Below are 15333 nucleotides of genomic sequence, written 5' to 3' on the forward strand. Positions count from 1 at the left end.
GCACTCACGCACGCACGGGCGCTCTTCACTTGCCTGTAATGGAGGTGCTATCCCACACTACTCATAGTGGGAAATAGAAAGTAAAGCTGACCTAATTACAACAGCCTGCTATTAAAGCCAAACAACTCCTTCCATTTACAGGGTAGTTGGAATGGGACAGGTATACACATGCCATTCTTCCTTGTTATATAGCAATCCAATGGGCACAATTATGAACATCTTCTACAAATGAGAGGTTCAGAGAGGTTATGATTTACCTGAAATACCACAGCTAGGAGAGACAGAGTCAAATTTAAAACACACATTGAGGGAAGTAATGGAGGATGGGGTTTAACCACAAATTCTCTCTAGTCTAGAGTATTCCACCAAATAGCAATCATTTTAATTTCTTTTGAATCTTGGTCCAAAACATGGATTTCACTACAAAATTATTGGCCTCTCCAAAACATTTTGTTACTTCTTTTCCCATCCTCTGTCAAATGATGGTGACCAAATATCTTAGCATGTGCAGATTTATGGAGATGCAACAGTCATCAGTTTTTGATTTTATGCAACTTTCTTGTACCTTTCCTTATATTCACCTATACCCAACCTTGGGCTATAGAGCAGGGAGAAGATTGTTTCTTCCTATATCTCAGCCCCAGCCTTCTAGAATGATCTCTTGCTTTCTATGACATTCCTCCATACTCACCATATAGCCTTCCTTTCCTCTTAGCCATTAATTATCCTTATGGAACAATTTGGAGTTAGACTCCAGGAAAGGCAGAGAGTGAAAACCAAACAGTAGATTACTAAAGCCTAAGTATAATAAGTGCAAACAAGAAAATGTGGATAATGGCCAGCAACGCCCATTACTGCAGGAGCAAGTCTGTTCCTAATACTTTTAGAGCAGATACAAATGCCACTTACAGCATTAGTCACCCCAGTGAAGAATTGATGGCTGTGTGACTGAAAAAGGTCTTGCAAATATCCTTCCTCCATGCCCAGGAGCATATCACCAAAGAGAGGAAAGAATCTGAGCAGGGCTCTTAAACCCACATGTCACAGGGCCCCTCTGTGTGGCATGCTACTCACTTTAATATCTATACCTCAGGCAGAATGAAGGCTTCCTACACGCTGCTCTTACTGGAATGCTCTCACTATCACCCAAGAACATAGCTTACACTGGGATGGAACTGATAGCCTATGGGCCATTCTCACTATGAACAATGGGAAGGCAGAATCATGGCTTTTCATCTTGGTCTTTCTCTTTGCTTAGTTTGATGTCTGAACGAATGTACAAATATAAGCAAAAGGCATAGCCTTTTGTCCTCTTCATTCTCCCCAAAAGTCCTAAATCTTTTTGTAGAAACTACACACTTGCATTTTGTAAAGCCAGAACCGATAAGAGAAAGTAGCATTGAGGAAACACTACATGTTCTCTCTTACATGTAGAACCTAGATTTTAATAGATGGGGGGGGGGTACCTACGTGGAGAGCCACAAAAATAGAAAGTGGGAAGAGTGGAGGAAGACATCATAAGGGAGGCAGGAAATGAGAGAGTAATGTAATACATATAATAGGAAAGAAAGTAGAAGGGAGGACTAACTGGGGAACAAAAAGGAATGAGTTAGAGGAGGCACAGGGAAGGATAGTGAAAGAGCAAGAAATGGCAACACAGTATAATACACATGCATGAAGATGCCATGATGAACCATTTGTTTATATGCTAACCTAGAAAATTAATTTAAAAGATAACATCAAATGGTCAAATGGAGACATGCTAATTTTATATACCCCAAAGTAATGCCTGACAGAAAAGAAGGTGGCAGCTAAGGTAGAAAAAAAATAAGACTATGGAGTTAGACAGATGGTTATGTGTTTAAAAGAACTTGCTGCTCTTGTGGAGGAATCAGATTTGATTTCTAGCACTCACATGGTGGCTCACACCCATCTATAACTTCAGTTCCAGGTGACCCAACACTCGTTTCTGGCTTCTATGGGCACAAGGTGCACACATGATACACACATACATGCAGACAAATGTCCATATGCATAAAGTAAATCTTTAAAATTGAATGTGTTATAAAGCATCCCAAACATCTAGTTTCCAGCAACATCTCTGCATATTATAGCCCAAGGGACTGTGGACAATTTGTTTCATGTCTGAGTCACTCTTTCTCTGAGATGGGTAGGGTAAAACCTACCTCACACATTTACCAGCAATACAAATATGCAATGAATAAGAGAAAGCATACAGGGCCATGTCTGGGATAGAAAAGGGTTCTGAATAAAATTCCATCAAGAAACAATAGTGGGTATTGCAAAGTTACTTGACTGTCATGGAGTAAGTCCTTTAACATGCACCATGCTTCTGCTATTTCTAATTGCTTTGAGGGAAAATTTGGAGAACAATGAAATGCACTCACATGTTAGATCAGTGAAAAGGGTAAAGATGGGAAGAAGTTAGGACAGTGACACATTCAGAATAGCAGACGCAACAAAGCATCTTCAACAACAAAGGTGAAAAAGAGTAACAACTGCTTGGTGTAGAGTGGGTAAGCAGAAGAGACAACTCTCTCTCCAAGCCTGCCGTTCAGGTTGCTTGTTAGCACACGGGGTTAATCATCAGCTTCAGGCCAGAGGGAGAACTATGTGTAGCAACTGATTAACTGATAACTCTTCTGGTGTCCAGGAACTTACCATGAGCATCAGCGAAACTAGGGTGGGAAGCAGAGGTGAAGAGATAGGTGGGGAAGGTTTAAAGATGCAACTATACCAGAGATTTGGCTATAGGCCTCCACCATGGCCCAACCCATCCCAGTTCTGCCAAGGCTGAAGGCCAGAGGCTTTAAGGGAAACTGTACCACACAGGCTTGTTGCTAACTGATTTAAGAGCAAAAAAAAAAAAATCTGGCAATGCTGCAGCTCAGAATGAGAAAGCCTGGATGACTCTGGACAAGTCAGATCAGTTCTTATATTAACTGATACCATTAGATCACAGCTGCTGCTGCCAGCAGCCCAGAGGATGGGAGTGTGAGAGAAGCAACAGAAGGAATAGCACAGGGATTGAATTCTATATCCAAAGATGTTGGAGGCAGAACTGATGTAGAAGGCTAAAAGTTCCTGTGCGTGCTAAGCTGACGGGACCTGGCTTGACAACGGGCAGGGCAAAGTTTACCACGGGGGCAGAAGTGCAGTTACCCAACTTTCGACTTGGTTAATGTGATGATCAATATATGACTTCTAAACTGAAGCAGATGTCTCCATAGATGTCTGGCCTTTCCTGGCTGCCTCCCATAAGAGGCAAATTGTAGGGAGGGAAGACAGGACAGAGGGAGAAAATTAATAACATATTTCATTTTCTGATTATGAGCCAGGTATTTTGTTTGTTATGTCTTTTAATCCTAAAAATTGTTTGTAGGTATACTTTTTCCCATTTTAAAGCTATAAAGTCCAAGGTACAGACATGGAAAATAACATGAGCATGCAAATGCATTAGAGGGCCAAACCAGAGAATTAGAAAGTGTCAATTGCTCTGTGGAAATCTTGCTGGCATCCACACAAAACAGCATTTACTAAACTGCCCAAAGACAATGCTGTCAGCATGTACTAAGCCTGCCACAGAATTTCTTTCCTCCACTTTATCTGGACAGCCTTGTTTTTCCTCCAACTTCTTTCTGCTTTTATGTATACTCTAAAATATCTCCCTCCCTCCCCCTCTCTGTTTCTCTCTCCTCTCTAGAAAGAAATCTGTGGTGCTATTCAGCATGTGTGAAAGGCTTCATGCATACTTCTCACACCAATTCCATTCCTGGTATTTCTCTACTATCCTGCTTCCCAGTTCCCCCACTCTACGCCACATTTATTTACCCGTGCTCTAGCACAGTGCTAGTAAACAGTAACACATTCCCTTTAGAAGGATCTCTGGCCAGGTACAGTGGTATATGCTTGTAATCCCAGCATTCAGAGGTTCAGGAGGCTGAGGCAGGAGGATATACTGTACAAAGCCTTACTGGGCTACATGTTGAGATCCATTATTCATAGAGACAGAAAAACAATCCTAAAATTTGTAGGAAATATGAAATAACATAGTCAAAACAATTGTAAACAGAGGAAACACAGCCAGAGACATCACATTAGCTGACCTCAAATTAGACTATAGAGCTGTAGTAATACGACAGCTACTGGCACAAAACAGATATACAGACCAAGGAACACAACAGAAGAACCAGAGATAAACACACACAGCTATGCAAACCTAATTTTTGATGAAAGTGTCAAACACACGTGCTGGAGGAAAGACAGCCCTTTCAACAAACTGTCAGCAAAAATCGATAATTACTTGCAAAATAATGAAATTAGATTTCCTATCTCTCAGTTGGCACAAAAATTAATTCAAAGTCAATCAGAGACCTAGATTTTAAACTGGAAACACTGAAACAAAGGGTAAACACTTAAGAATACAATTACAGATGACAAATCTCTGAACAGGAAATAGCCCAAGAACTAGCAAATGGAACCACATGAATTTAAAGAACTTCTGTACACTACAACCACCACCACCAACAACAACAATTCAGTAGAATAAACAGCCTAGAGAATAGGGGAAAGTCTTCATCAGCTAGACAACATACAAGGAGTTAATATCTATAATAAATAGTTTTAAAACTTTAAAAAGTAAATATAAAAAAAAACAGTTATCAATTAGAATATGAGCCAACAATCTGAACAGACACTGTGGCGATTGGAATAAGAATGGCCCCCATAGACTCATATATTTGACTATTTAGTCACCAGGGTGTAGAACTGTTAGAAAGGATTAAAAAGATTAGGAAGTGTGACCTTGTTGGAAGTGTGTCACTCGCGGTGGACTTTGAGGTTTCAATAGCTCATGCCAGGCCCAGTCTCCCTCTCTCCCTGTGGATCAGGATATAGAACTCTCAGCTATTCCTCCAGCACCATGTCTGCCTGCATGTTGCCATGCTCCCTGCCTTGATGATAATAGACTGAACCTCTGAACCTGTAAGCAAGTCCCCAATTAAATGCTTTCTTTATAAGAGCTGACTTGGTGGTGGTGTCTCTTCACAGCAATAAACAGAAGTAACCCAAAACAGGATACTTCTCAAAGGAAGAATTACAAATGGTCAATAAATATCTTTTAAAATGTTCAGCATCTTTATCCATCAAAGCAATGCAAATTAAAACAACTTTGAGATCCCATCTCACCCAGTGAGAATGGCTAGCCATCAAGAACACAACGTGGGGAAAGAGGAAGACATACATACTACTGGTGGGAGTGTAAGCTGCTGAGGCCACTATGGAAAGTAGTGTGGAGGCATCTATAAAAGCAAATATAGAACTTGCTTTTCCTCCAGCTCTACCACTCCTGGGCATGAACTCAGAGGACTCTATATGCGACCACATCATTTGTTGCACATCCATGTTCACTGGGTCTCTATTCATAACAGCTAGGCCCAGATGTCCATCAACAGATAAATGGATAATGAAAATGTGGTATCTATACACAAAAGAATTTTAGTTGTTTATAAAGAAAAAATGAAATTTGTCAGGAAAATGGATGGAAATGAAAAGCAATTATTTTAAGCCAGTTAACCCAGGCTCAGAAAGACAGCTGCAGTATATTGTCTCTCATATGCATATCTTAGATTCTAACTGTGAAATACACCTACACAAAAAAGTAAATATGAGTAAAGGGCAGGAAACTAGAAAGAGACACATGTGACTGGGAAAAAGGAGGCTCTAAGGGAGCAAGTAAGGAAGACAATAGAACCAAGTGGAAGGGGGAATATTGAGGGTAAAATTATACAGCAGGGAAGGGGAAATCAAGGAAATGGGGGATCAATCAACTCAAATGAAATGTGTATTAAAATCTCATACTGAAACCTACTAATTACATTGCAAGCTAATTTTAAAAATTACAATTAAAAAAGCAAGGAATAAGAGGAAGCGTTTCAAGAGGGAGAGAGGGAGGGCAGAGCAAGGAAGGAAGATACCTCCAACCCTAGAAAGTTTCCAAGATGAAAAGTAGCTCAGTTCAGTTCTGCCTCCCATAGGATTGCTAAACATTTACCTTCCTTGTGGTGAGCCACTGGCCGGGGAGCTGGTCTCTTTATATGGAAAGAAGGCGTCTTTGTGGGTCCAGAGCCTGGCACAGGTCCATTAGTGGCCTTTGCAGTAGTCTTGGTCCCTCCATCCTGCAACCTAAATACCAGCTTCCCCACATCCACCTCTGGGCCAGGCTCGGACTGGCAGTCAGAAACAGGTCTGTTTGGGGACTTTCTTCCAGGATCAGTTTCCCCACTTTTCTGAATGGGTAGTCTGAGGTGCTGCGGTAGCTTGGGGGGATCCAGGTTGCTAGTGATTGTACCATTAGGAGTTTGATGAGTTTCATCTGAAAAAAGTTGGTACAAAGAAGAAAGATTAATGATGACCTTCAAAAGTGTTTTTGTTTTGATGCATGGATACATATTTAACTTTGAAAATCTGCACACACTTTGAAAATTGTTATTATTGTAGTTCAGACTGACTACATCCCACAAGAAGAGTATGCACCCTGCCCAATTTGTATAGAGTCACAGGTCTCATTCAAATGAGGTTCAATTAAAGATTTTATATGACTTTCACCAACACAACTGAATAAACTCTAGTATTCCAAGCTGTTTTATTCAAGGGGATGCAATTCAAAAAGGACAGAGTGCCCAATCAATTACATAATTTACTTTTTCTAAATAAATGCATCAACTAATTCTCAAGTAGTTCTTTTAAAAGCAATTTTTTAAGGTTTCTCAAATTTCAAGCTAACAAGTCTAACAGAATTTAATTTCTTTCTCCATCCATGTAAAAATATCTTCAAATAGCCAATTTACATTCTTCCTTTAGCCTTTGTGGTCCATAATTTCCTATGCCCATTAGAATAGGCATTTAAGTGATTCCGAATATAGTTAAAGCTTCAGAGAACACAATAACAGCCAGAAAATCTTTTGCTAGAAAAATAAGCCCACACACATATATTTAAAATTCTGAAAGCTAACCTTAAGCTATTCACTGTCTCCAGAAACAATCAATGAAGCCCCCAGATTAATAATATCTACTATGGAAATTGTCACCTTCATTAATAATAGGAAACTTAGGGCTGGGATTAACAACTCAGTGATAGAGCACTGGTATAGAATGTGCAAGTTTGTGGGTTTCATTCTCAGCACCACAAAAATAAATTTTAAAAGACATGTAAATAAAGCTATATTACAGCTCAGTAGTTAAGCATACTGTCTCTGTTCAGCAAAAGGAGAAATTTGAGAGGTGTATTCACCAATGGTAACACAGGGACCTTATCTGTAACCTGTTTTTTGTAATAAGACAATGGGAAAATTTAAACATTGACTAGACAGCTAATCTTAGGGAATTACTGTTCTGTCTTCTTTTCATTTAGATATAATTGTTATAATGATCATTTAGAGTTAATTGTTGAACTCTGGCTGAGAAACGGGTGGAGGGTATAAATGAATCAAAATTGTTCAGACAAACAACAGCTTGGAGGAGTAAAAAATAATCATGCTTTGTTAGAAAATATTACATGATACAGACTGAGTACGTTATACTTAGGAATATAGATGTTTTTATATTCATATATATACATATATGCATGTAACAATAGTCAATTAAAAAGGAGACCAAGAATTTGAAAGAGAGCAAGGAAGAATATATGGCAGGCTATGAAGGAAGGAAAGGGAAGGGGGAAATGATGTAAATACATTATAATTTCAAAAACAAATGATAATTTTAAAACAAGAAAATATCTTTAAAAAGCAAATAATAAGTTCAGTTTGTCTTGAGCATTTATGATAAAAGATGTGAGTAGCTAGATCTTGGTCTATGGTAGCTTGGTGGTATTTCATTAAGACCTGATGTCATACTTAGGAATATGAACATACCACTGGTAGGAGGAAAGGAAGCAGTATCAAATATATGTTTCCAGAACATCCACTTGGGTTCAGTATGAAAAGCAGATTAGAGCAGACAAGCTAGAGGTTTGGGGATATATGGGAATGCTGATGACAAAGACCTGAACGGAAATAGCACCAGTAAAGAAACACAGTCTTTTTATTAAAGAGGTAGAATAGACAGATGTAAGGTGTAGTTAGTTGCACATTTCTGTAATCCTAGCACTCAGGAAGCTGATGAAGAAGGATTGAAAGTTCAGTTCTAGACTAAGCCACATAGCAAGACCATGTGTCAAACAAATATAACAGATTTAGAATGGCCAAAGATTTGATACAGGATATGAAAGGGTCCATGATGATGGGGGAAGGATTTACTAAAATATTATTTATAAACAGAATATAAATTTGGAAATCAAATAATGAAATGCTACTTGTCAAGAAAAGTGGTGAGTAGGATTGGTTCCTATTTAGAATGGTGCTGAGGCACATTTTAAGAAGTACAGTGTTACCGGGCAGTGGTGGCGCACCCCTTTAATCCCAGCACTCAGGAGGCAGAGGCAGGCAGATGTTTGTGAGTTCGAGGTCAGCCTGGTCTACAGAGCGAGATCCAGGAAAGGCACAAAGCTACACAGGGAAACCCTGTCTCGAAAAACCAAAAAAAAAAAGTACAGTGTTACATTTAGTAGGCATATGGGATTTGGGATAAAATTTAAGGGTATAAACTGCTGCCTTCTAGTTTCATAGTGGTGTTAACTGGACAAATTACTTACCTTCTCTGAGCTACAAAGGACTTCCTGAAGTTCAGGCACCTACTTCATACCGGAATATTGAGGATTAAATGAGATTATAGGTTCACACCCACTTAAGATGCCCAGAATGAAAAGGTCAGATTACTGTAACAAGTACTGATCAGAATACAGATCAATATGAACCACTATCCTTTATTGGTGAGAAAGTAAAATGGCATACATGCTTTGGAAATTAGCATGGTTATTCTGCAAAAGTTTAACTTCAGAGTAAATCTATAACTCAGCAATATACTCAAGACAACTGAAGTCAGACATTCACCCAGCAACCTGAATACTCACAGCAGTATTATTCATAATAGCTAAAACACAAATACAACCTAAGTGACCATTCACTGAGGAATGGATAAACATAATGTGCTATAGTCACACCCTGTAATACCATATAGCAGCAGAAAGGACATACACCCTAGAATAATTTGCTACCCATAAAAGCTACCTATATAGAATATGAGTCCATTTATATGAAAATTTCAGAATAAATAAGTCTCTAGGGATAGAAAGTAATTGCCAGAGGCTGGGAAAAAAAGGAGGAATTGGAAGGTTTCCTTTTGGGATAATGCAAATATTTTCAGATAAGGTGGTTGCACATACATTTTATTGAGATTTACAATTTAAAGGGGTATATTTTATGGCCTGATCATTCTTTATCAAACCAAAAACGAAAAAAATTAATGTATAGACTGTAATCTCACTGAAGATCTGCTACAAAGCCCTCACCATAGAGCAGGGCAAATTGAACTCCAGATACGGGAAGTGGTTAGTTCAAGTTATTTAACAAGTTAGTGACCAAAATAAAATTAGACCTTAGGTCTACTGACACTCAGTTCATTCATTTGATACATTCATTAACTGGACACTTATTATGTAGCAAGTGTTGTGCTGGTGTAGGGTATAAAACGCTAAATAAAAGGGTCTGCTGGTATAAAGTTTTTGCGGGGAACATTATAAACAAATTTATTTCATAAAAAATCTAATTATGGGGCAACAAAACAAACATTCAGTACTCCCATCCATTTTCAACTTTCTCTTCCTCCTTTATGGAAGTGATTCCTTTCTATTCATACACCTAATACATCCATTCATTCCCATTATAAACATGTACTAAACACACACACTGTATAGTAGGGATTGTTCCCAGACATGGTGATAAAATGGATTTAACATTCTGAGGGGAAAAGTAGATACTAAATATGTCATCAAGTAGTAGCAGGTGACATGAATAAAACAAAGCAATGTAAAGGGAAAGGAAGGAAGATTTGGATGCTCAGAAATGGTCTCTACAAGGAGATGGCATTTGCAAACTTGAGACCCATAAGGAATATCAAGGCTCATGAAACTAGAGGAGAGAGAGAGCAAAGGGGACAGAAAAGTACATAAAGAAAGTTCAGATAGATAAGCAGGGGTCACTGAAAACAGCATAAAAAACCGAAACATGAAGAGAGGTCACTGAAAGTTTGGAGCAGGGGGAATGAAGTCACGTGCTTCACATTTTTGAAAGGATGGACAATTTACTGGCTGCTTTGGAGAATGGATTACAGGCATTCGAGCAGGCCAGCACAGACAGCTGGGAAGAGATGGCACAGCCTCAGTGTGTGTGGTCCAAAGGGAAACTAAGGATTTAGCACGTGATGTCCATCCACAGCCAAAATGAATTGCAATGGATCTAATGCAAGAGGTAAAGGAAAAGAGCCACCAGGAAAGACCAACGTCCTTGACCTTGGTATTCAGGTGACTAGAGCTGAAAGTTGTTTAGAAGGGAGGGATCACAAAAGGAGTAGGGCGAGAAGCCATAGATAATCAAGAACTGTGCTTTGGGCTGAGGAAGAGGTGTGTAGCTTAGTGATAGAATGATCACTTGTCATTGTGCAAAGTCTTAGATTCCAGCCACCACCATTAAAATAAAATACAAATCATGTTCTATTCATCTTGAATTTCTAATTTTAGAAGTCAGTGAGTCAATCTGTGGAGAATAGTTCAACAGAGATTTTTGAGATAATAATAAAGGGGAGAACAAATCCTGTCTTTAAAAAATTGGAGAGTCATCTGTAGCATTTAAACGATATTTACACACTAGACCTAGAGAGATGATGTAAAAAAAATAGCATAGGGAAGAGAGTTAAGACCTTTGGAGTCTTCAAATATCAAAATTAGAAAAAAGAAGGAAAAGCAGTAGAGGAGGATGAGATGGAATGAGAAGGATCAAATTTAGTGTCCTGAAGGCTAAGTCCATGAAGAGACAGGTGTTAACTGTCACATGTTGCTCACCAGCTCACAAGAATAGTGGGGTGCTTGGTTCGGTCATGTGGAAATTATAGGTAACCTTGATAAAGTAGTCTGAGTGGAGTGGCAGGGAACTAAGGCCAACTAAGGAAAGGTGCAGTCTCTTCACGAATTATCATTCCATTGGATGATGTTAATTTTTCACATAGCCATATCTTTCTCTATCCTACAAGCTCCACAAAGGCAGGGCCATGTGGCTTAACTTCATTTGTCCTCTATCAAATTACTTGGAACACGGCAGTTATTCAATCCATTGTAGCTGTATTTAAATTATATTCTCGGAACATTAGCAAGAACCTTGTTCACGTATGTCAATGTACTAGATGCACACACCTAAGATCAACTTGGATTTGCCGCTAGCCTTGCAAGGGATCATGTAGCTTCCATTAAAGATTTTACCTCTGCCCCATCAAATGCCAATAACCTAATTTCCTCTTAGAATACAAACTATAAGCTTTGCTTCTCCTGACTGCTTGTAAGCCAAAGAACTAGGAAAGGCCTATCATTGTATGGAGAAAATAGCCACACTCCCATTTCTGTCCTTCAATATTTTCTTCGCATGTAATTGTCATGCAGAAGCTAAGCACTGACCTTCACTTTCATCCAGGGAAGAAGTGTAGAACACTGTCTTTTCTCTCAGCAAACGCTTCGAGATTGTGATTGGTTTGTGCCTTCTTGCTGTCACTCGAGGTGGAGGCACTGGAGGTACTTGGCTGTCCTCAGGTGGACCTAAATATATCTGTAGAGAAGGAAGAAAGATACCCGGGTGACAATTAGGCAAGGTACTCACTGATGCATTCCACCACTGTATCTGGTTGACCATGTGAATACTAAAATGGTTAATGGGAGCAGAGGAATTTTCTTGCTTCCTCTAACTACCAACAAGTGTTCAATGTCTCCTACCATGATGAATGCATAGAACTGACCCTCGGTGTGGAGAAAGAGTGCAGATAAAAAACAGCAATGCAACCCTGGGTTTTATATTTAACTACCAGTGAGACTTCAGGGAACATCTACCTGAATCTATTTGAGCCTCAGCATCCTCTCTCAATTGGAATATGAGTATAACAGCAACTACCCAACAGGGTTGTCAAGCTGCTTTGTATGGGTGAAGGTGAGGTTAAAGGGCTACTCAACACACTCATGTTTAGTACATATATGTACTCAATATTTCTAAAAAGGACACTTAAGGATCTAGATATGTTGTTTGTCTCGATGCTGAGGAATAGAAAGAAGAAAATTGGTTTTCTCTCATAATTATTTTGTTCTCCTACAGAAAATTTCATAATATGGCATGTTCATTACTTAAAACATAAATAAAATAAAGTTGAGAAGAAAATTCAAAGTACCTTGGATATTATATATAAGATGAGCTGGAGGAGTACAAGAATAGCTGTGATTAGAATTGTTAACATGTGGAATGCCTGTGTAAAAGTGTTAACAGGAACATTGTATGTACAATCACAAGCCAAATATATTTCATGGTTGAAAGTAATAGACAATAGAATAGGAGTAAGTAGATGAGTATTGAGCCACATAATTCTAGGTCATTCCTTTGGTTCTCCTAACAGAGACCTGAAATAGCTAGATAGCATTTTTGTGAGCTTCTGCTCCAGTACTGTACTAGTTACAAATGTCCCTTACTATACCTTATACATACCACAACCTTTGTATTGACAGTTCTCTCTCCAACTATCCATATAGCTTGCTTGCTCCGTTTTGCAGGATTCCAGTCAAATACACTTCTCACAAAGGCTTTCCAACTCAGTTTATATAAACTTTGATGTACCTCCCTCTACCCAACCTCCTTTCTTCCCTGACTTTTTATTTTTTGTTGCATTGATGTTAGCATTTATCACTTTTTAATCGTACATACATAAATACATACATTTAAACAAACATATATTTTCATTTAGTTAATTTTCTGTCTCCTAACTAGATTTATTATTATTATTATTATTATTATTATTTTTTTTTTTTTTTTTTTTTTTTGGTTTTTCGAGACAGGGTTTCTCTGTGTAGCTTTGCGCCTTTCCTGGAACTCACTTGGTAGCCCAGGCTGGCCTCGAACTCACAGAGATCCACCTGCCTCTGCCTCCCGAGTGCTGGGATTAAAGGCGTGCGCCACCACCGCCCGGCTATTATTATTATTATTACTGTTGCTGCTGTTGACTCCTCCTCTTCTCTCCATCATCTCTCTGCACCCCCACCCCCCACCAATGTCTGCTTAAACATTTCCACACCCAGTATTCCTCTTATCACAGTCAGACCACACATGTTCTATTACCCTCCCTGCTCTTTTCCCTTGAAACCTCTTTTGTCTCCTCTCACAGGCCCCTTTCCAGTTTCCTGGCATCTACACAAAGTCACTCCCGTATAAATGCACATCTTTCAAAACGTGTTAGGATCTCTATGAGAGAGAATACGTAGTGCTTCTCTCCCTGAATCTGGGTTGCCTCAATATGGTATTTTCTAATTCCATCTATTTTCCTGCATATTTAACGATTTCATTAAATATGGTTGAACATAATCCATTGTGTATGTGTACGACATTTTCATTATTCATTCATCTGCTGTTGGACACCTAGGCTGGTCCCATTTCCTTGCCATTGTGTACAGAAGAGCAGTAAACATGTAGGGAGGGTATAGAGACCTTTGGGTAAATGCTCAGGAATTGTATAGCTGATTCATATAGTAGTTTTATTGCTAGTTTTTGTGCTGGCTAGTTTTATGTCAACTTGACACAAGCTATATCATCAAGAGGAGGAAACACCAATTGAGAAGATGCCTCCATAGATGCAGGTTCAAGCAAGCCTGTGAAGCATTTTCTTAATTAGTGATTGATGAAGGAGGGCCCAGCCCACTGTGGGTGGTGCCATTCCCGGGCTGGAGGTCCTGGGTTCTATAAGAAAACAGGCTGAGCAAGCCAAAGGAAGCAAGCCAGTAAGCAGCACTCCTCCATGGCCTGTGAGTCAACTCCTGCCTCCAGGTTCCTGCCCTGCATGAGTTCCTGCCCTCATTCCTTTTGAGAATGAACTGTTATATGGAAGTATGAGCAAAATAAACCCTTTCCTCCACAAGTTGCTTTTGGTCATGGTGTTTCATTACAGCAACAGTAACCCTAACTAGACAGTTTCTTTCTTGCTTTGTCTTACCCTCCCCCTTCCTCTGCTTTTCTTTCTCTTTCTCTTTCTTTCAAAAATTCCACACTAATTTCCATTATGGCTGTAATAGATTTTAAGCTTTATGAAACAAGTCTACTATGTTCACCACTATGTCTCTGAGACCCAGAAGAATGCCTTGACATGGCGGCTCAAAAAATCAAGTACACTTATAAATTAGACACACAAGGGCAAATGCATCCCCTTCTGGAAAACACCATTTCAACTATTTCTTTCTAAGATATGGCAATAGGGCCTCATTTTCTTTCAGTCTGACACAAGGGGGCAAAAGGACAAAACCAAATAGAAGAAACACATGCACCAATGGTTTCTGAGCCATTGAGAATGTAGCAGTGACAGTTAGTGGTTTCTTAGAGATGACAGAAACCAACAGGACCAGCCTTTGATCACTATCACACTGTCACATGTGAGAGAAGCACGCAGACAGCAGTGCATGAAGGGGAGCCGAAGGGGAGCACAGCAGGACCCTTTCTTAGAGGTGGAAAAGACAAGGAAATAAGAAGTAACCATGGAAAATACCAGAGAGGGGACAGTTGCCCCAGTTACCAAAAATTCAAAGTATTTCAGTTTGAATGCAACCCCAACAAAGTTTTTGATAGAAGTTAATAAGTTCATTCGAAGATTTATAGGAAATTGCAAAGGACTTAACAAAAATAATATCTTAAAAGAAAAATGGAGTTGAAGGTCCGCTATTACCCAATTTCAAGCCTTATCATCTAAACCTATGATAATCAAGACAGTGCGGCATGCCATCAGTGTCAAGATGGATCAATGGCTACAGAAAGTCCAAATAAAGTCCTAATAGCTATACAGATGACTAGATTGTTTTCAGAAAGATCAGCAATGATAATACAGTAATGGAAAACTCATAACAATAGGTTGTGACAATCAGAATACGAATCCACATCTTAGATCATAGATAAAAGGTAATACAAACTTTTTCTATGTCCAAATATACAGGCTTAAATGAAAAAAAATTATATTAAGAAAAGTCCTTCTGACTTTGGCATGGAAAAAGATATCTTAGACACAAACATTTATAAAAGAAGAAATTGATAAGCTAAAACTAATTTATAGGCAAAGATTGGTATATTAGACTTTATCAAGTTTAAAAGTGTG

At 38.9% G+C, this 15333-nt stretch overlaps 1 protein-coding gene across 2 annotated transcripts in view; it reads right to left on the minus strand.

The window, feature by feature from the left end:
* Nucleotides 1-15333, minus strand: part of Ophn1 (oligophrenin 1) — a 358580-nt gene that overhangs the window by 13509 nt on the left and 329738 nt on the right. For both annotated transcript variants that reach the window (XM_052733231.1, XM_052733226.1), the window contains exons 20-21: nucleotides 11624-11771; nucleotides 6074-6394 (exon numbers count right to left, since the gene is read on the minus strand). In XM_052733231.1, coding sequence (XP_052589191.1) covers nucleotides 6074-6394; nucleotides 11624-11771 — 469 coding nt within the window. The remainder of the gene's footprint in view (nucleotides 1-6073; nucleotides 6395-11623; nucleotides 11772-15333) is intronic.

The sequence above is a fragment of the Peromyscus californicus genome, unplaced genomic scaffold, assembly GCF_007827085.1.
Source record: "Peromyscus californicus insignis strain IS unplaced genomic scaffold, ASM782708v3 Scaffold_10__1_contigs__length_136768540, whole genome shotgun sequence".
In the NCBI taxonomy this organism is placed as follows: Eukaryota; Metazoa; Chordata; class Mammalia; order Rodentia; family Cricetidae; genus Peromyscus; species Peromyscus californicus.